At 38.6% G+C, this 21,307-nt stretch overlaps 1 protein-coding gene across 7 annotated transcripts in view; it reads right to left on the bottom strand.

Annotated features, from left to right (window-relative positions):
- The window catches only part of MAST4 (microtubule associated serine/threonine kinase family member 4), a 277,502-nt gene that overhangs the window by 177,970 nt on the left and 78,225 nt on the right, over positions 1-21,307 (bottom strand). For 2 of the 7 annotated variants that reach the window (XM_064405481.1, XM_064405484.1), the window contains exon 1: positions 4,417-4,470. The exons of 4 other annotated variants lie outside the window; for them this stretch is intronic. In XM_064405481.1, the coding sequence (XP_064261551.1) occupies positions 4,417-4,455 (39 nt within the window). In that variant the 5' untranslated portion in view covers positions 4,456-4,470. Of the gene's footprint in view, positions 1-4,416; positions 4,522-21,307 lie in introns of those variants that run through there. One more of the 7 variants, XM_064405489.1, reaches the window with a different exon arrangement.

Below are 21,307 nucleotides of genomic sequence, written 5' to 3'. Positions count from 1 at the left end.
ATACACAGTATTCAAACAACTGAAAATTAAGAGCCCTTCCAGAACCTCATCTGTAAGGCTGACTTTTACACCCTTTCTTCTTCACTTTGCAAGAGACACAAGGCCAAATTCCAAACTAATAATCTTCAACTTTTATCATTTTTTCCTCAGCAGACCACCCAACAAACACATTCCCAAACACAAACTGCATTTTAAAAAAAGACAGTTACAGTCTACCTCTTTCCTTTCCTCTCCTGTAGAGTGAAGGTTCCAAGACAACCCTTTCACTTCACACATCAATTTTCAGTATTTCAGAAAGAACTCTTTTCATTAAACCTTCTACTCCAAAGAAATCTCACCTGCTTAGGAGCTGTGAATAAGGCCATTTTTTCTCATGAAGTTCTTTCCTTTCTTTCTGATTTCTCAGTAAATGCATTTCCAGTTGAGCCAATAAGCAAGCACTTAGAAAAGTCTGCAAAGGTCTCAACAATTTATGTACCACATTTCAAAACATCTATCTACAAAAATAACTGTTTTCCTGTACTGAGGATAGAAGAAAGGAATAGTCAAGGCTACATAATGACTGTGCCCCTTGCCATCTTTTCTAGAAACATATGGAATTGGTATAAATTGATTTTCTCAAATCTACAAAAATAGCAACTTTCCATTTACACCACATTTTCCTTTACATTGCCTACTTCCATTTCTACAACAGTAAGTCTGAATTTTGTGATTAAATTATTTTTACCTCATACCCATTCTCCCGCAAATCAATGCATGTATTAGATTTCCAAATGGAATTTTCCAAGTTGACTATAATCATATCACTGTAAACAATGCAGTGCAGTCACCCCGAATTTAAAGAAGGATTAGATTCCCTATGAAAATTTTCCAGCATCGAAAAAAAAAAAAAGTGCGTATATACCTAGAGAGAAGAAAATAAATAACACAGCATTTTCTTTGACATTTGAGAGGTTTCATGTACAGATGTTTTCTCTGCTGTTGGTCAATTTCTCTGCAAGTCTAATTAAAAAAGCTCATGTAATTACCCGAAGATTTACAAGACACTGTTTACAAGCCACTTAAAGGCAAACTGAAATTAGCAAAACGAAAAGTGAAGGCCCAAAGCATCTGTCTGACAAAGTGAAAGCTTAATCGCCACTGGAAGCATGAGTGAAGCTGGCTGCTTCTGGCAGTAAGGTTTCTCCCAGATTCCCATATCCTTACAAATACGTGCTACTTTTACCATCCATCATCTGGGTTCAGAGTCATTAGTTTAAGGCAATACGAAGTCTACTGCTTAGTCAAACAACTACAAACATAGGCTGTTAGCAGACTGCAATTAAGAATGTAATTAATACTGTTCAAGAAGTAATTAGCTGCTTTCACCTTTTTCAAATTTATTTGCAAGAAATTGTTATTTCAATCCATACTAAACTGCACTTGAAAAACTTGGAAGTTGAAAGAAATTATCAATTTTATCCTGATGTTTCTTACCAGAAGTGTTCTTTTCAATTAAACCTTCAGAATCTGCTCATTGAAAAGGAGCATATACTACCAATTCAGATGCCTTTAACCTTCTGTGAACACAAACACACAACTAGACATAAGAAAGAGGTTGTAGTAAGATTAAGAAGATATGTGTATTCAGGTTGCAACCAATTAAAGGCTCCGTTTCTCTCAGAAGCCTCAACAGAAAATATTTTACATATCAAGGTGAAACAAGATCTATCCAAGTCTACATATTTACTTAAGGCTTGTATTTTGAGATTCAATTCAAGCTACTTCCTGCCTTTTTTTTAAACACAGCACGATGTGTTTAAAGGCATTAAACACAGCTACATCAGGTTCCTATCTAAAAGGAAATGGTTTGTGTGTCCTGTAAATCAAGCTTTGAAGCAAACTGTGTACAAAGAACAAAAAAAAAAACAAACCAACAGTTATACCAACCTCACTATTAATTTACTCGTATGCTATTTATCATTGTCTCATCAGTTTCATTTAAATGCACCTTTACCTATGAAAGCACACAGCTTTTAAACAGATTTACCTGCTTTTAACATTTCTACTTCTAACCAAGAGAACTGACAAAGTTACATGAAGTTATCTGGCCTTGTATTGAAGATCACAGGTTCTGTAAAGATCACAGAACAGTCTTAACTCAGAAAATGTCCTTTTCTTTTCCCCCGTTGATTTTTGGGGGTCGTTGTTTTGCTATTTGGAGTGGGAGGTGGATGTTTTGTTGTGGGGGGTTTTGTTTGTTTGGGTTTGGTGTTTTTTTCATTTGGAAGTTTTTTAGGTTTTTGGTTTTGGTTTTTTTATTTTCTTGGGGTTTTTTTGTTTATTTCTTTCAGAATACTCTCAATAGTCTTTACAAGAGAGTATCGATAATATATGAGAAAGAAGAAGGAGCAAAATAGATGGATTACTCTCACAGAAAACAAAGAGTGGAGAGCCATTTAGGGTTGGGGATTTTTTTATGGTAAAAACATATACTATGACTATAAAATAACCAAGTCACTATTTTGGAATGTACTATAAAATCAAAAGGTCAGCAAAGTAAACAACTCAGACACTTAATATTTATTAACAAAACTTAAAACAGCAGCTACACCCCTTGTCATATAACCTGCTTTCCCGCTCACAAGATCATCATACCAGTCTCTGGAATAATTGCATGGACAACAGACAAAGACAGAAACAAAGCAACATAAGAACACAAGGGGAGAGAAAGGACAATGTAAAGATAGATTCACTTTAATGGTCTAATGAATACAACTTAAGTGTAAACAGCATTTCTACCCCTCCAATCTTTTTCTAAATGACAGTATACACTTGCAACACTCCTGACCACTGGCTGATTTTCTCCATTCTAGAACCAGATGCTAAGGACAGTCATAAAGCACACAACTTAAAAAACTGCATGCACTGCAAGTGTGACTAGGCCCCTCTGCTACTTGGATTATTCACTGTATAACTTTCAATACTCTTAGGTGACTGTAAATAGTTCAGTAAATTTTTCTGGTATTCATTCAAAATTGTTTTGTTAAAGTTACGGAAAATAAAAATAACACCTGCAGAACTCAACTCATTTCTTTCACACAAAGGTTTAAGTTATAACTTAATCAGACCAGATTGATGTTCAATTCAAAAGGAAGAAATCTGGTTTGCACTACTAAATGGATTAGAGCAGGTTTAAGAGAAGGAAATCCGGTTTCACTACGAAGATACACCTCTTGAAACTTTTACATCCTCTAAAAGCTGTCATCTGCAGTCTCAACCTGCAGCAGAGGTTCTCCCTCCTAGCTGGCTATCAATTGATAGAAAATATTTAAGATATAAGGACTGACTAAAGTTACTTTTCTATGGAAGTTTCTCACTTCCCACAGACAAGTGTTATCCTACAAAAAGTTAAAAAGTTAATGGATTGTTTAAAGAGTCCAAGAGAATTTCAGGAGTTCCATATGCTACATAACAACATGTGCTAGAGATTCTACTTGTACACCTCTATCTAACAGAAACTGTCACACTGGATCAGCACTAAACCGAAAGCACTGATCAAAAAGGGTGTCTTACTAAAAAGTTCAGAACTGCGCAAGTTCAGCGCATGTTAAACGCTTTATGGGGGTTTATATTACTTAAGAGTAACGATCCCAAATATATGGAGACTTTCCTTTTCACCCTCCTCCCACTGAAATTGCAGATGTGGAGGAAAACAAAAGAAAGGAAGTACATTCATCGCTGAGAGCTACTTGAGCAAAGGGGCTTTCTGAACAATGGGCCGTAATGATGTAGTTTGAGGTGGTGCTCCATTTTGGTGAAATATTCAAAAAGTAACTACACCGTCTCTTCGGCTGTAGTCACATATTCTTTATTAATACACTTTCCGTCAACAGATATATGTATATAAGTATGCACATTTTAATTATTTGAGCAGTTTATGCATTATCCTGGAAGGGTATACGGGTCGAGTCTTGGGTTCAAACAACAAACGGTACCAACACTGCGTGATAACTCTCACTGTCTTTGGGACACGGGGTTTTCTAGAGTTTAGGGACGCTGGCGGAAAAGCCAGCCCAAAGCCGCCCGGGAAAGGCAGACGCGCCCGCTCCGCTGTTCAACAAAGTGCGGCGCGGCCGCCCGGAGCGCCGAGCCCCGCCAAACTTTCACCCCCGCGGCGATTAATGCCCGCCCGCTGCCCGGCGCGGAGAACCACACCACCGCCGCCGCCGCTCCCGGCTCCCGGGAAGCGCCCGGGCACGGGCTGCACCGCCGGCTCCGCGGACGAGCCCCGCGCCGGGCAGCCCGGCCGCCGCCGCCGCGCCCCGCCCGCCCACAGGTGTCTCCCCGCCGCCGCGCCCGCCGGCACCGCGCCCCGCCGCAGGTGAGCAGGGCAACTTCCAGCTGCGGGGAGCGCGCCCCGGCCCCCGCCCTTACCTGCAGCCCGCGCCTCCGCAGGATGCCCGGCTCGTCCATGCCGGCGCTGCGCCGCCCTCACGCCGCGCGGCGCCGCCTGGCCATGCCGGACCGCCCGGACCCCGCTCCGCATCCCCGCAGCTGCCGAGCGCTGACATCACGCCCGCGCCGATTGGCGCCGCCGCCGCACGTGACCGCGCGAGGTGCGCGCCCCGGCAACTTCGGGGCGCAGTCCGGGGCCGCTCGCGCCGCGCCCGCGCCGCGGCCATCGGGGCAGCCGGGGCGGCAGGGCCGCGACAACGAGCCTTGCTTCTCCCCGGGATGGAACCGCAGCAGTGCTACAACGGCGCCGTAAGAAGCCGCGCCCCACCGGATTCCCAAGTGAGGCTGCGGAGAACCCGCGGGGAGAGGACGGATTGTCTCAGGGGTGCAGGCAGCGGCCACGGTCCGGCTGTGACCTTGGGCTCGTCGCCCGAGGGCCCCTCATCAGCTCAGCTGACCCGACTGGTGCAAGGAAAACTAGTCTCCGTCAAAAACTAGGTGCTAGATCCTTAAAGGTTACGTCTGAAAGCACAGATTTTAATGAGCAAAACGGCAGTGGGAGTTTTAATATCTGCCAAGCCGCTGGTTAAACAGAGCACTGATTTCCCCCCCCACCAAAGGCTGTCACCATACTATTAGCTATACACCCATTAACAGTCTAAGATGAGACTATGACAATCACACCCTTAAATCTAGTATGAAAAAGAAATATTGATTTCCTGTCATATTGCATCATTTTGAGAAGAAGTCCATGTACATTCCATAGCAGTAAAACCTGCCAGGAGCAAAAGCATTTAGAACAAAAAAAATGAAGAACTGCTGAAAGGATAATACTGAGCAATAACAGCTTATCTGAAAAACAGATAAATAAAAGGCTGCTGTATTCCCTGCCCCCCAACCCTCAACTCTTCTTCATATGACTGAAATGCATTAAAGTTATTGTTTTACACTCATTGCAATTAAAAAATACATAATTTCTGCTATTAAGCTACATTTCTCTGATACTTCCAACTGTATTATTCTAAAAAGCAGTCAATTTTTATCTAAGTTACGTGGTGACATTAACTGAACACGTTTCCTCTTCCCTGCCCCTCCATGTCTCCAGCTCCAAATGCATCCATCACATTCAGTCAATGGCTTAAAACTCAGCCATCACAGACTTCAGTCACAGCATTAGGGCAGTACTTTAGTTAAGAAAGGAGACACTCATACTGACCAAAACTCCAGTTCCACAAGAGGGAGACAAGGAAAATCAAACACACCGATAGATTTACAGAGCTGTAGGCCAGAAGGGAATATGTGACCATCCTGCCTTCCTCTGTAACAAATGCTACTCAGCCCCCTGGAATTCATTTTTGAGGAGTAGTATCTCTTTAAGCAGCATGCTGACCCTAGTGAAAACGTTTTTGCTTTACAGTATCAAACTGAAAAGGGACTAGATCCTCTCACTTGCTTGAAACAAAGGGAAAAAATGCTATTTCCTAACATTATTTGATGTAACTCCTATGGATTATTATCTCCTATGGATTCCACCCAATATTCCTATTTTCCCTTTTCCATTTCAAAATGTCATCTTCCTTCTTCTTGTAACACTTTAAAACTTTGTCCCAATCATTTGCATCCATATTGTTCTCACACAGGATCTCCTCTGTGTTTCTGTTTCTAAAAACAACACAGGTAAATGAATGACAATCTAAATGCTGTTGCATGCTTCCAGTAAGGGTGGCAAAAATTAATTAACCAAAGACTGTCAAGTTTCAAGAATGAGAGGCAAAATCTTACCGTTTGTCTCTCATGACACACTGCAAGTTTCAGCTGCAATGTTGTTTGCATTTTTACACCCAATCTTGACACATATTGCACAAGTTTTACTTTAATTACTGAAATACAAAATCTCCCAATGCTCAATTTATCAGTTACTTTAAAGGTAAGTAATACTGAAGTGCAGTTAGTTTAAGTCCAACCATCATTTCAGCCTAACTGTGTATTTAAGTGAGTATGTATGAATTAAAAGTAACCCATGCCATCTAGCTCAGAGGTCAGTACTGGAACAACAGCGTAAGAAAGTTGTACCACTAAGTAATGTGTCACTGACAGGCACAGATGCAAAAACTCCACAACCAAACAAGACACCTCAATGTCACAGAAGCTGTAATTTCATGGCAGAACAATTTACAGAAAGGATTATAGGCAGACAAAGAGCACAGACGTACATGCATGAAGAAACCATCCAACTACAGAGTGCAAGTGTAACGCGTTTTGCAATATGCTGAAGGTCACTGGTACAGCTACCTAAGTAATACTGGAAGGCAGAAGAATGAAACAAAGAGAAGACTGCCTTCCAGTGGAAGATGACATAAATCCCAAATAGAAGAGTATAAAACTATTTTCAGTAAGAAGTGCATTCACTATCAACTCTAGAAGCAGCATTTTCCTAGGCTTGAACTGCATTTTATAAAGGTGTATTGGAAGGAACTGAAAGGCAGATGTTTGCACATAAGAAGGAAAGCATCCACTGAATTTTCTCGTAATTTATGAATCTCTTTAGTTATAGCCAAAAGTGCATTTTCATGTTTAAGAATGCATATAGCATAGTTTTTTTTCTGGAGGCTTTCATTATTTTCAGATTGTTACTTCAGCTATATTCACCATCAACATCATGGCAGGAAAAATTGTGGTATATAGGAATTTGTGTTTTAGAAGAAAAATCCATGCTCTTTGAAACATTTTAATATAATTATCCTTATATATACAAAATACAGCAAAATACCTCACATATTCTTTCACATCACTTGTAGCAGAAAGGCACAATTCACTTGTACATGTACCACAAAATAAAATCCATACAGTGAATGAAAAAACTTTTTTTTTTCCTTCCTTCCATCAGGGAAGGCAAAATTATTTTAGGACAGCAGTAATCAACCTCCAATTTTGTCAAAAATTTTTTTCCCCTATAAATGAAGCATTTGACCTGATTAAATGTGAAGGATGTTTCAGAATTCATTTAGACACATACTCCTAAACCCATGTTTATTTAAGGCTGCAAAGAAACATGGTAGAAGATAGTTTTCAGGACAATTACATAAACCTAGTAAGTTTTTATCTTCATTCAACTGCCACTTTTTTTTGCATTAATCATACAGCTTCATTTTAAAAATAATACTGATTGACAAAACAAGAAAATTTAGAAATCGCTGTAATTACTGAAATCAGCCAATCAACCAGATAAAACCTAAGCATGCAAAACTATACATGAATATGTAACTAGAGTTTTACAATGCAGATTTAATTTAAATTTAATTTTATGCATACACATATCCCATGTGTGGCTGCCACTCTCATACTACACATGGTGGTAGTATATGATAAATCATATTAATTATGCACCATGAAAAAACTCATTTGTACTCTGCCCCTAAATCTATCTCTGTCAGGGCTACTTTCTATACCTTAAATACTCTACAGCATCCAGTCACCATCACTGAGTTTTAAAAATAATTATTTTCTTCCTAAATGTGAGAATTCATATGCTTAGAATAGATAACAAGCAATGAAATAATTGCCTTATATTCTGATAACCTGCTACCCAAAATAACAGGAACCTTTTTCCAGCACAGGTAAAAAGGGAGCTTTTCATGGTATTTTTGTCCACTGATAAGCTATTCAGCTAACTTACTAGAAAAATTTAAGTATTTTAACTGCCTTACTTTCAGAAGTCAACTTAAGTGGACAAACTACAACTACAGATACCTGGAAGTGATTAACATTAATTCTTATGCAGCCTTTTTCCAAGCACATTAGAGACGAGAGAACTCTTGGAGTATACCATAGCATGTTCCCCTGGATGTTGTAGTTACAATGGGTTTGAAACAAACTCCTGCAAACACTGCTTTTGTGGTTTTGAATGGAGAGCAGCCCCACAGTAATGGACCTGGGGGCCCTGGTCCATGGCAAGTTGAACATGAGCCAGCAGTGCCCTGGCAGCCAGGAGGGCCACCCGTGTCATGGGGGCACCAGGGACAGCATGGCCAGCCGGGCAAGGGAGAGGATTGCCCTGCTCTGCTCTGCACTGGGGCAGCCTCACCTCGAGTGCTGGGGCAGTTCTGGGTGCCACAGTGTAAAAAAACAGAAAGCCCTTAGAGATTGTCCAAAGGAGGGCAAGAAAAATGGTGGAGAATCTGGAGGGAAAGCCAGAGCAGCTGAGGTCACTTGGTCTGTTCAGCCTGGAGGAGACTGAGGACAGAGTCTACGACATCCTCACAAGAGGAAGCAGAGGGACAAGTACCAATCTCTTCAGTCTCAAGACCAGTGACAGGACTTGAGGAAAAGGCATGAAACTGCCTGGGAGGGTTTAGAGGTTGGATATTAGAAAAAGGTTCTTCACCCAGAGGGTGGCTGGGTACTAAAACAATCTCCCCAGGGAAGTGGTCACAGCACCAGCCTGACAGAACTCAAGAAGTGTTTGGACAATGCACTCAGGCACATGGTGTGGCTCTTGGGGTGTCCTGCACAAGACCAGGAGTTGGACTCAATTATCCCTGTGTGTCCCTTCCCAGCCACACTATTCTGTGCTTCTGTAGCAGTTAAAGAATAAATTTTCAAGGCAAAACAACATTACGGTTCCACAAAGGAGCTCAAGGGTTTTTTTCTGAATGGTCATAAAAGAAATTGAGCCACCTTTGTGTTCCACACCAAAACAATCATACTCTGCATATGATTAAGAAATAATCTAGATAACATTCCTGTTCTGTAGTATTCTGAAAACAGTTTCAGTTCCTAAAGGAATTTTACACTGAGTATTTTACACTGAATTTTAAACACCCCATGCAGACACATTTTTTTTCTATTACATACACACAAAAAAGTCTCTAAAAACATCACTCAGAAGTTTTCAACTGTCCCGTACATATATATCCACACCAAATCATCCATACTGTCACTCCACAATGCTTTGGGGAAAAGGGATTTAATTAGAATTTTAATGGATACCAGATCATCATCACAAGATCTCACAGAAGCACGAAAGCAAAATCCATGTGTGGTGCTGGGAGATGGGAGATGAGCATATATATATTTTTTAATCAATCTGACAGAACTGAAACAAAAGGGAAATGAAACATAATGAAGATTTTAAAGAATTTTATACAGATCAACATCTAGCCATCTTAGATAAGTCAAAACTTTACAGTATCACTCTGTACTTTTACACAATACAAGAGTTTTCTTTAATGCAATGGTTTTAATGTTATCTGAGGAGAAAAGGGTTATGGAAACAATTCTATCCATCTGCCTCTTGTTCCTTCATGTTCTAGAAGTTTTGTTATCTGTGAACTGTCACTAAAATTGGCTACAGCACCAGAAGTGAGACATTTCATCAAAATTAGCAGCAAAAATTGACAGACCAACACTTAACGCTGTCACTGAGATAAGCAACGCTGAAATCCGCCCGAAGCTGCAGATACCTATTCAGTCTGTACATCTAGACTAGGAAACAGAACGGTAGCTCTACAATATATTTTTCAGTAATTTTCTCATACAAAGGAGAAAGTGTATTCAAGATACTCAGTGCAGTAATATAGGTCAGATTTATCGCAAACTACTTGAATGGAGTAATGAAAATCCACCACTCAGTTCTCATTATTTATTTTCCAAGGGTTTATTTACCCATAGAAGTGATGCAATGACATCATATGCAGTTGCACATTACTTTAAGAAATTGAGAAAGCAATTCTCACACTTTAGAGTGTTAGGGGTTAAAGTTGCCATGTCTAAATTTGAGACTGATAAAGCAATTGTATTAATAATTATTAACATACATTGAAATTCTGAGAAACTTATGAATTTAACAGAATCAAGTTACATTCCCAACATCATAATCAACTACTAACAAGGCCCAGTAATTAATATACAATTTTAGACACTGCAAGTATTTTTACTATTTGAAGTGGAAAGGTTACACAATTTCATCTATATAGCCATTTATGCTCCTGTATACATTTGCCTAATGTCCCTTCTGAGGGTCTATAAAATGTACAGAATAAATGCTCCATGTGAAACCAGCAGTTCCCTTTCAGGGTGCAACATGTTAACCCACTACTTCCCAGAAGAAAACAGACATGCTCCACTAGCCAAATGTCTTCAAGGCACCTCTGAGTCCCCAGCTACAGCACTGGGGAGGAACTGCTAGCCTAACAATAAAACCATGAGTTCTCACCAGTTTTTTCCTCTATCCTCCTTCAGTATTACAACCCTACCCACACACACAAAGTGCATTACTCCATTTGCATCTCTTCTCTGCTTCAGAAATAAGGACTTTTGGGCAATAATCACTGCATGGATTGACAGAGCACCGTTTAATTTGTGTTCTGCTCTACCACATTACACAAACACACATTCAGGTAAGCCAGGCTGGCTTCCTGAGTGTCCAACATGCATTCCAACTACCAGGTCCAGCAATGCATTAAGAGACAGTTTATTATTTTCTCTGTGTATTACTAAGGACACAGATCACAATCAGGGAAAATTCAATATTCCTCAGTTAGCAAAATTATAATTCTCTTCTTCTAGAGCTGATAAACAAGTTGCAAACCACAGCAGACATGTGCAACAATTTATTACAATTAAGGAAGTAGGGTTGACTGCTGCTGTTTCTTAATAAAAGAAAACATTGCTGATTCTGTTACTTATATTTTAAGGTTCTTGAAAATCAAGTACTTTATCCCATGGAAGCAGGTGTACCTTGCCAACAGTCCCCAGTACACAGGCAGGCACCAGGAGCGGGCACATTCCATGGAGAGCGCAGGCACACACCAGGTCTTCTCGCCACCTGCCGGACAAAATCCTACTTGCACCGACCTGTTTCTGGGTTCACCGCTCGTTCGGAGGGGCTGATTTGCTACCTTATGTAATCAGTCCCTCATGAAAATACTACAAGAAAAATAACTGTTGCAGACGAAAAGCAATTTTTCAAATAAGTGACTTAAAGAAGTTAATCAATTCCTCTTTCAGTGACAGAACATATACATGAAGACAGCTCACAACAGGACATGCCAGTTTCATCCAGTTTACCTTTTCCATCAAATACTGACAGTGTCTATTACTCCATCAAAAGGCATAGCTAGATCATCAATTTTAAAAAAGGCAGTCAGCTCTCCAATTCTCTACATCTTCCATAATTACACAACAACATAAAAGAAATTTCTTTCTGAAAAGACAAGCACATTGTGAGCACAGTCTGAATCTCTCATGGGTCTCCTTTCAACAAGAACTGAAATACACATATAATGCTCTGCCTTTTTTTCAAAAGTTGCTGAACTATTTGTCTCTCAGTATCTTCCCAAAGAAAGCCTAACATCAAACATACAGAAGCGATGCCATTCTTAATCGAAGTGTCACACATATAGCTATGTTTTCAGAGAACAAATAAAAACCCCTCTGAGTTGAGGCTTTTCTAACAATCAGCTCAGTGGAATATTTCACATGCTGTAAATGGAACCAAATTCTTTAAAAAAAAAACTCATGGCAAAACAGTAATAGCAATTACATTCAGAATAATCCCTGTTATACATTTAGAAGTTTGATTCTTAAGTGAAATCAGTAGTAGGCAAGCTCCACTCCAACCAAAATTATCAAACTTTGACAAGGTTTAAGTTCTTGTTTTGCGATCACTCTGAACAATGATACATCTAGTCTCCTTTATTTTGATGTCCCATTTTCCTTTTCAGAAGCATTTAGTCTCAACACTTGCAATAATGCAGTGTTTTCTCAATGAGATAATATATTAATGTACTTTCTCTTAAGGACCCACAATTTTTCTTAATGTGTTTTGGCTGTTTCTTCAATACTTCCCACTACACATGGTCCAGCTGCTTCACGAAAAATACTCTCCTTCATTAGAGAGCAATAGTTAAGCCTTTCAACATTCAAATTAATTCAGAAGATAGTTTACCTTGCTGAAGTCTTGTGCTGACTCCCTATGGACAGAAGTTCCATTACAAATCAGCAAAGTAAGGAAGTCTGGAATAAAAGGGAACGTTCTCCTAATGATCACTAGTTGCAATCCCATATTTAATAGGTAGAGGACATATAACAAGCATACCCAAAAGATTTATTCACAGTTACAACTTTTTGGAAAAGCAACTTCATGCTAGGAATATTTGTTCAGGATATGCTCTTACTGGAAAGAAAATTTTTTATGAGAATAATGAAATACACTGAGATCCAACTTCACGGTAGGCTAGTCCTTGGCTAGCTTGATTTTTTTTCTCCCTCATTTACAGCAGGCAATCTCATAATTCAACTTTTTTTCTTACCACCTTCATCCTGTCTCAAATAGACAACCCAACAGATAGCAAAAGGAATCTGTGATCAGCCAAGTGTATATTATTACTATGAAATTATTCCATGCTTACAAAGGCAACCATAATTTCTGAATTTAACTGACCAAAAACTGAGTATCTTCCACTGTACCACATAATTGCAGTTATTCTGCAATGATCCAGAGGTTAAATGCATCCACGAAAGAGCAGCAGTTAACCAACCTCCTGGTGATTATTATATCTTTTACTCAAGTGACATTGTGTCAACTTGAGCACTTACCTAGTTTCTTAATCTCCACAACACCACAAACGGAAATTCTTAATAGATGCAAGGACCTTACTGTACTATTACTTTATTAAAAATCTGATAGAATTGGATAGAGACATATGCACCACAATTGGGCATACTGTGATAAAATTTTTTTAAAACCCCAAACAGTACTTTCTAGCATTACTGAGGTGACAACAGAGCTGATGCTAAAAATCATCAGTCCATTGTGGTAGGGTATAGAAGAGGTAAGCAACCATGATGACCACGACACCAGTGGAGCCAGAACAATTTAAATCACAATTTATCACAACAAGGGAGAGACTGCAAGAATACTAAAAGGTAAGGTATGGTAAAAAATGTCAAAGTCCATATTCCCATCTGCCTCCACAGGACAAAAGTGCATTTTACAGTGACACATCTGGTTTCACACGAATGTACTAGAAAGTCTGAATAAAAACCAGAGTTACAAATACCCAGCTGCATGTGTCAAAGCCAACTGCGGTGGTCAACTCACTGAAAGTTTCAGGTCAGTAAAAAAGCAGATGCTTTTAACCTAAAACTGTTAAGAGATCAGAAGTAGCAATGCACCATCCGACACAAAAGTACTCTGATGTGAGTTCAGAAAAATTCTGGCTAGATACCTTTGCTTTGTGGAACTTAAAAAACTAACTAAATAAATAAATGTGGAGGAATGTTCATTCCCACCAGTGATCTGGAAAAAGTACATTTCCCCACCCTCCATCAGTGCCTGTAAGTCAGCAGTGTCATTCAACTCAGTTTGAGTCTCTTTGTTTTGAGACTTACAGCTATCACCAGAACCATGGGAGTACTTCAGCTTGAGGAAGAATGAGAGATATTGTTTCCAAACTGTCTGCTTCCATCCTCTGCTACATTACAGTCACTTTGCAAGTACCATGGGCATGAGAACATGTCAGCTAACAACAAGGAAAATAAAAATGTTACTTCACCAATTTAGAATTATGTCCTATTTTATTATCCTTTAACATAAGGATGCTATCCCACAGGAAATTAAAAAAAGAAAAAAAAAAAGTAGAAAGGAATATATCTTATCAGCTTCCAAACAATCCCATCATTTTAGGTCAAACTTTACTAGGAAGTTCAAAGAATTTTAGTATTTGCATTTTTGTCAACTGAAACTGCCAAAACGGGGATCAAGTTTTACAGCAATAGCAGCACTAGGAATAAAGTTTTACAATGCTAAAAATTTTCTTAACAATATCACTGTATCGGAGTATCACTGTTAAAATCCAGGTCAGTGGAACAGTATCTTGTCCTCTACCCCATTTTTTTTTAAATTAATCAACCTATTCTAATTATGTATGAATACCAAATTCCTAAGACTGCTAAGAACAGTCAAAGACATTGCAATTGCCTTATAAGAACACCAAACAACAACCTAACCTACTACGCTCACCCACACCACACAGAGAACTCTCACTTTGAGGTTACCAACACCTCTCACTTCAGATTGTGAATGCAGACAGAAGTACAGACAGCAGTTTTCCTACCCTCATCACATTATTTCCCATGCCCACTTTATCTCAGTTTATTTTAAAGACAGAGCTGTGATTTCAATTGGTTTAAACTTCCATTACATACTTCTGAGACTGGAAATCAGACCAATCAAATTAGATTCATACACAAGCACACAACTCCTCAACAAAGAAGATCTCCTTGCAACTTGTTGTTTACTACTTTCTCATCAAATGTTACAAACTGTAGATGTATCAGTGTTTCAATTAACATGCTAACTGACAGACAATGAATTCACAATAGTCTGCTTTTTGTGACCAGAGGGAACAGAAGACAGCATGGAAGAGGAGACAGCATTATGGTTAAATTTTCCTCAATCCTTCCAAATATCAGTCATTTTTTCAGTTTCTTCCTGCTCTTCATGTCCTTTCCAACCTCTTTCTCCCCCTTCCATTTCCACACCTATCAATCTTCTAAGGAGTTGCAGAACCTTTTGATCTATGGCCAAAGAAGTTCATCACTATATTCTAGAGTTTTATCCCTTGTTAATCGCAGATTATGATTTTATGCAGTTATCCTCTAAGTAAAGTCCAACAACAAGACGAGAAAGTTTTATTCCCAGAAAGGCATCTAAACTTCAAACAGTATAAATGATTACACATTGATTTCTTCTGGTCATATAGTTTACTGCAAAACACCACTACTCCTCTGTCTCTCATGTGGCCAATTCTACCTGGGTGAAAAGTTCACAGCCTCACTTCAGTAACTTTTCCCACTTTTCCCATTTTCTAAGTGACACTGGCAACACAATTCTAGATGACATCTTAAGATAACCATCACTAACACCACACACAGACAACTCAAATAGTAGAGCAGACTTATTCAGAGCCACTATTACCACACAGTCAGAAGCTTCCGTTCCATAGGTGATGCACTATATTTAACCTAGCTTACTGATCGGAACCATGTGGGTCCTACACTAGAAGAATAAAGACATCCTCATCCAACAAAAAATTTAACAGCACTCGATTTTTGATTATCTAAAACTAGAAACTGGTCCCAGTGAGCCTTTTCACCATTCAGTTTCTCTTGAAGGAAGAAGACTATTATATGGGACATCCGGAAAACAGAAGCATGGTACTCATGCAAAACAGGGATGTACTGCTTAGCTCCTACATGAATTTGTTCTCTTCTCATTCTGTACCATTAATAGGATACAGAAGAGGGTTATATCCACATTCACCTCTAATAAACTGTGCAATATCTCCTTTCAGTTCTCTCTCATGCACAGTATATCCTGACAGCTGGAAGCTAACTGAGGCTGATGGGAAGTGACCTACTTCATCACAAAGGGGGTATTTTTAAAAACACACTGCATATGCTCACAGGACTTTTTAAGCTAGGTTAGTCTTCACTGAGAGATTATTATTTTACCTGCTTTTCCCATTATTCTTTAACTAATGATAATTTGCAGCACAAGCTGTGTGCTCAATTTTGAAAAATCACAAACTCTCTGGGAAAAATGTTAACCCCAGCTGTCACCACATGTGTATTTTGTCCACACCCAAGAATGAGCAAGAAAAGTGTAAGAATTAATAAAGCCACTAGTTTTAATCAGACGACTTAGGAAAGGATTCAGTATCTAGAATTCTGTCGAGCAGCTGAATCTACAGTTTTGTTTTAAATTCAAGTACACCGTGACTATTTTGAAAACAGTGATGGAGCCAAGTAGAGATATATTTGTATTTATGGAAGAGAATACCCAGGCACCAACTTCTTGCGTCAGCTCATCAAAGTATTATAGTTTCACAGCTCTGGACCAGGTCTACTCTGGCCTTTTGTTGTGCACAAATACAAAGTATATAGGCATGTCTATGAAGATGCATGTTCACCTCCCTCTTGCTACTACTAAATTAGATCTATCTATTGGATTAGAATTGCAATTAAGTATTTGTTAAAAGGCAAATACAGACAAAGAAATATGAAAGCAAATACATATTCATGAGTAAGGAATAAATTGAATAAAATACACATGGGAGAAAACTCTCTAGTCTTAAAAGTTAGAAGCAACTGAAGCACAAAAAACCTGTAATCATTACTTGACAATTTTAGCATTTCATAGGAACAAAAACCTCACATTTTAAAAATATTTTCAGTAATTATTCTTTGATGTTAAGCTTATTTTAAGTTAAATAAGAATATGGTTTTCAACTTTATACAGTTGTTTAGCATTCAAGCTATTTACTCAGTTCAGACTGTTTTTCTGAAGTCTTGCAAACTATTTTGGGGAGATTAGAGATAACAAACCAAGATTAGCTACTTTGGCAATTTCTATTATATAGTTTTTGTGCTTCTCACAAGTGCATCCTTGTACTTGTGCTGCATTAACTGCCAGAGTATTAATTACCTGCTCACACTCAAGCACTGAAAACCTGAATCCCTGGAAAAGAAGAACTAAAACTTAAAGAAACCCAAGTTTCAGATGCAGTTTCCTTTTGTTTTCAAGGAAGTTTACTTAAAAATAAGTTCAGCTACACCCGACATTCATTATATAAAACTGAAGACAGACAATTAGTGATTTGAAAAATTTCCTATAATTTCAAAATAAAACATTTTAATAAAAGCCTTTTTTAAAATTACGTGGGTTGGCTAAGCACAATTGATACTGTCATTCGCTTATCTAACCAATTAGTGCTTCTAAAGAATGTATTTTATTTGTTCACTATCATCTATTATCTATGCGGTAATTTTGCAGCTTCTCAGACAACAAATGGCTGTCTTACATCTGGGGAATAAAACACACAAAAGGGTGTTGGTGTGCTGTTTGAATACATGCAATTACTGGCAGTTAAGTTCTAATTAGCATAATTAGTTTTGAAACAGTTCCCATAATAACTGTCAACATTATGTCAATTTAGCTGAAGTTAATGGCATATTTAACAAAGACACACTTACTCATTTTCAGTATTATACTATTTAAAAGAGAGGAAGAGGCAAAGCTCTTTCTGAAGAAGTAGAACTGTTTTTAAAGACACTGAACATTTCTTATGTTTTTTCCTTTCAGCAATCCAACTTATAAACAAGTACTTTATATAATTAGCCCCCTCCAGGTTCCATAAAACCATTCTTACAAATTAACACTGATAAAATGGCAATAAAAAGCAACCAAAGTTCAGATGTTTGCAAATTCAGTCTTCTGTTGTTTTGGGGAAGGCAGTTTGCAGGGGAATGCCTGGTTTGGAGGGGGGAGAAATCAAGAGGTAAATCCTGTAAAATATAAAGTAGTATGCTAAAAAGTAGCAAATGTTTCCAGTCATACCTAGACAAAACATCCCGGCACTGCTTAGTAGGAAAGGGCACAAACAAAGGCCAGTTTTACTGCTTTTCTAGTTTTGATGTTACTAGAAATTATTTCCAAGTACTAAAAGATGATCCATTATTAAACTAACAGTCATTTCATTGGCATCTTTCACATTTCCACGGAGAAACCATATGCTTTACAGCATCTAATCTACTTCATGCTGTATACTCATCTCACACAACAGAAGGAACAGCCAACCTAAGCTCAATACTTGCCATAAAGCTGAAATCACAGATCCAGTCTTGACTGAATTTAAAAGCCAAGTGTATTACAATCTACATGTTTCATTTGAGGATCTTTGTTATAGTGTATTTTTATTATGTGAATATTTCATAGAGCAAGTTACCATAAAGTACTCCTGAAATATGCTCTCAGAAAGCTCTCTGGACTGTGAGAAACATTTCATGTGGCACAAAGGATTTTTTTTTAACTTATATAAATCAGATAAACAAAATGAAAGACTTCCTGCTTCTTAAAGCAAGAGATTACTATGTTCTTTTTAATTAGAAAAAAAAAACACCATACAGCCAAACAAGCAATAAATCAATAAAACCTGTAACAGAAGTTTGAAAGTAAAGCATGACAAAGCCAAATCTGAAAAAAGTTTTCCCAATTAATTTCTGCAAATTAATTTCCTTTCATCTACACATTTATCATTATGTATCATAGAGACACTTCATGTTTAGGTTTCCATTGTTTTTATACATGAAGTTAACTAGAAAATGTTAAAATCAAGAATTTCATTCAATCTGTGTCCCACAAAATACCTTTATGCCTATAAAACTAATTAATTGCTCAATTTCAGACTTGTTACCATAACTTTAAGCATATCAGCTTATTACAATGCGAACTTAACAAAATTGTCTATATTTCAATTTATTTTGAAGCATTTTCCAAAAATTCTTCTCACAGTAATAAAAGGAAAAGTCAAAACAGTAAGTTTACAAATTATATTTGAAAATACTTATGGAGTGTCAGGGGACTGGTACAGAACAGGAGGATGACCCCTAAACTTTGGACACTGAATGAGGCAGCAGCTTCATGTTAATTCCCAATCCATCCTACCCTGAAAAGATGCCTGAAATCAAGCGAGATACTGACAGCCTACAGTGCAAGGAGTGAGATAAACTAGCTCTACCACAGTTCTCCTACACTCCTGAAAAACTCAGCACTCTTGAGATGCACACTGAACTACCTTCTAGGATCAACCATTACTGACCATGGAGAGAAAGACAGCAACCAGACCAACACAACCCATAAAAACATCCTAAAGCAGAACCACTCCTCCATTCAGCTTTCCCTTTCTATTCAGCATTGAAGACATTCCACATAATATTCTTAATGTTTTTAAGTCCACACTAATTCTCTGTGCAGACTCCAACTGTCTGTTTCACCACCACAGAATCTGTCTGTCATGGACAGTTCAAAATGCTCATGACAGAAACTGAAGAGTAGCACAAGTACGACTCAGCTGCCTCCAGACTGTGGGGAGACCTCACTGCAGTCACAACTTCCCTGGGAGGGGAAGCGGAGGGGCAGGCACTGATCTCTTATCTCTGGTGCCCAGTGACAGAACCCGACAGAATGGCCTGAAGTTGTAACAGGGGAGGTTTAGGTTGAACAATAGGAAAAGTTTCTTCCCCCAGAGGGTGGCTGGTCACTGGAACAGGCTCCCCAGGGAAGTGGTCACAGCTCCAGCCTGACAGAGCTCAAGAAGCGTTTGGACAATGCTCTCAGGCACATGGTGTGATTTATGGGGTTGTTCTCTGCAGGGCCAAGAGCTAGACGTTATCCTTTTGGGTCCCTTCCAACTCAGATTATTCTGTGATTCTGTGAATTAAGGGTCCACATCAAATCCAATGCACTACCCACTCATCACAAAATCAGCCTTCTCCTATACATCTTTAAACCAGTTCTGCAGGTCTACACAGAAACTGTATTTTTAATTTATAGTCCAACTGCCTATACTACAGGAGTGAATCATGCATAGCTATTGAACTCTACCTAAAGCAACACCTGCAGCCCATTTTTAATCAATATTCTGTAAAAAAAAAATCTATCATTTCCCACAGAAAGGTTTTACATCTGTGAACCAGTGCAACATTTTGTGCATTTTTAATAAATTATTGACAGAACAAGGAAAAAAGTTACATTTTTTGTACCCTGTTTGCAATTGCACTAAACACTAGCATGTATCTTTGACCTGTTCACTTGTCATTCTTGTCTATATTGGCTCATAACCACTACTCAGTCAGATGCACTTCAGCTGAGTATAAACCCAAGTGAGAATGACCTAGTAAAATAACTAGTAACAGGTCAATTATTTTTCAGATGAGCAAGACAATACATTTGAAGTAATTTCAACTTAGAGTGTGACCAGCTACACGAAAATTCTTCAAAAAATCTCTTCTACTTAAGGGTAAACTCTCTCCTAAGCATGATTGAAAGTTAAAGCTCCAATTACTAGAATCTAACAATAGGCCTCCCAAATTCAACTCTGCCAAATCACAGAATCAAGGGGAAAAGAAAAGTATGCAAGGAGAGGGAGTGAGTCCTTCAAAAGCCTGACAGCAAAATATTTGTCAAAGGAGGCTTGAGAAGAGCTCTGCCTCTGTGACAGTAACATTAACCTCCTTAGGAGGCAAGTCTGATCAGCAGTTCCAGATAAGAAATAAACACTTCTGAGAAACGTGCACCTCCACCCTGTGCAGATTCTGCTCAGATCTGCTTAGACCGTTCTTACCTGCTTTTGCATCAGCATGAAAGAAACTGCAGTCAGGCACAGATAAAAGATGTGGAGAGACAGGAAGGAAGAAGTCTGTGGCAGACAGATATGCCATAAAACTATATAGGTGAAGAGTTAAAGGGCCTTAAGGAAGCAAGGCTCACTGAATTTTTCATTAGTCTATTGTTTTATGACCATTTAAAGTACTTATTGTCAAAATGGTGCTGCATCTTCCTCTTCCTCTAGTTTAAGCATCACAGCAATACAAAAACTCAATATTGCTAGCAGAATGCCCCTAATAGCTTTGCAGATAGAAACAGACTATCAAACAGCAACATGGCCCTTTTTAAATTCAGTTAATTTGGAAGAAATAATTTTTTATTCCCAAATATAGAAAATATTTAAAAAGTGGGTTTAATGCAATTTAAATTCATTTCTGACCATTCATCTACTTTCTTTTTCATTTCAGTTATACATAATCCAAATACTTAATTCACAATGAACAAAATTCATAGGTTGACACTTAATTCCCTGGAAGATATTAGGGCTCAAAGCACAGAACTTCCAATAGCATTAAGCGTTTGCAGTACGTGTGGAGTCCAAAAGGGCAGACCACGTGTTGCAGTCCGTATCTGCCCTGAAGAGCCATAAACAGCAGCACCACCACCAAGCAGAAGCCAGGATTAGATTTATAAGTGAAG

The sequence above is a fragment of the Passer domesticus genome, chromosome Z, assembly GCF_036417665.1.
Source record: "Passer domesticus isolate bPasDom1 chromosome Z, bPasDom1.hap1, whole genome shotgun sequence".
Classification (NCBI taxonomy): Eukaryota; Metazoa; Chordata; class Aves; order Passeriformes; family Passeridae; genus Passer; species Passer domesticus.
Note: the sequence above shows the minus strand (reverse complement) of the source record. Positions and strands in the feature narration are given on the sequence as shown.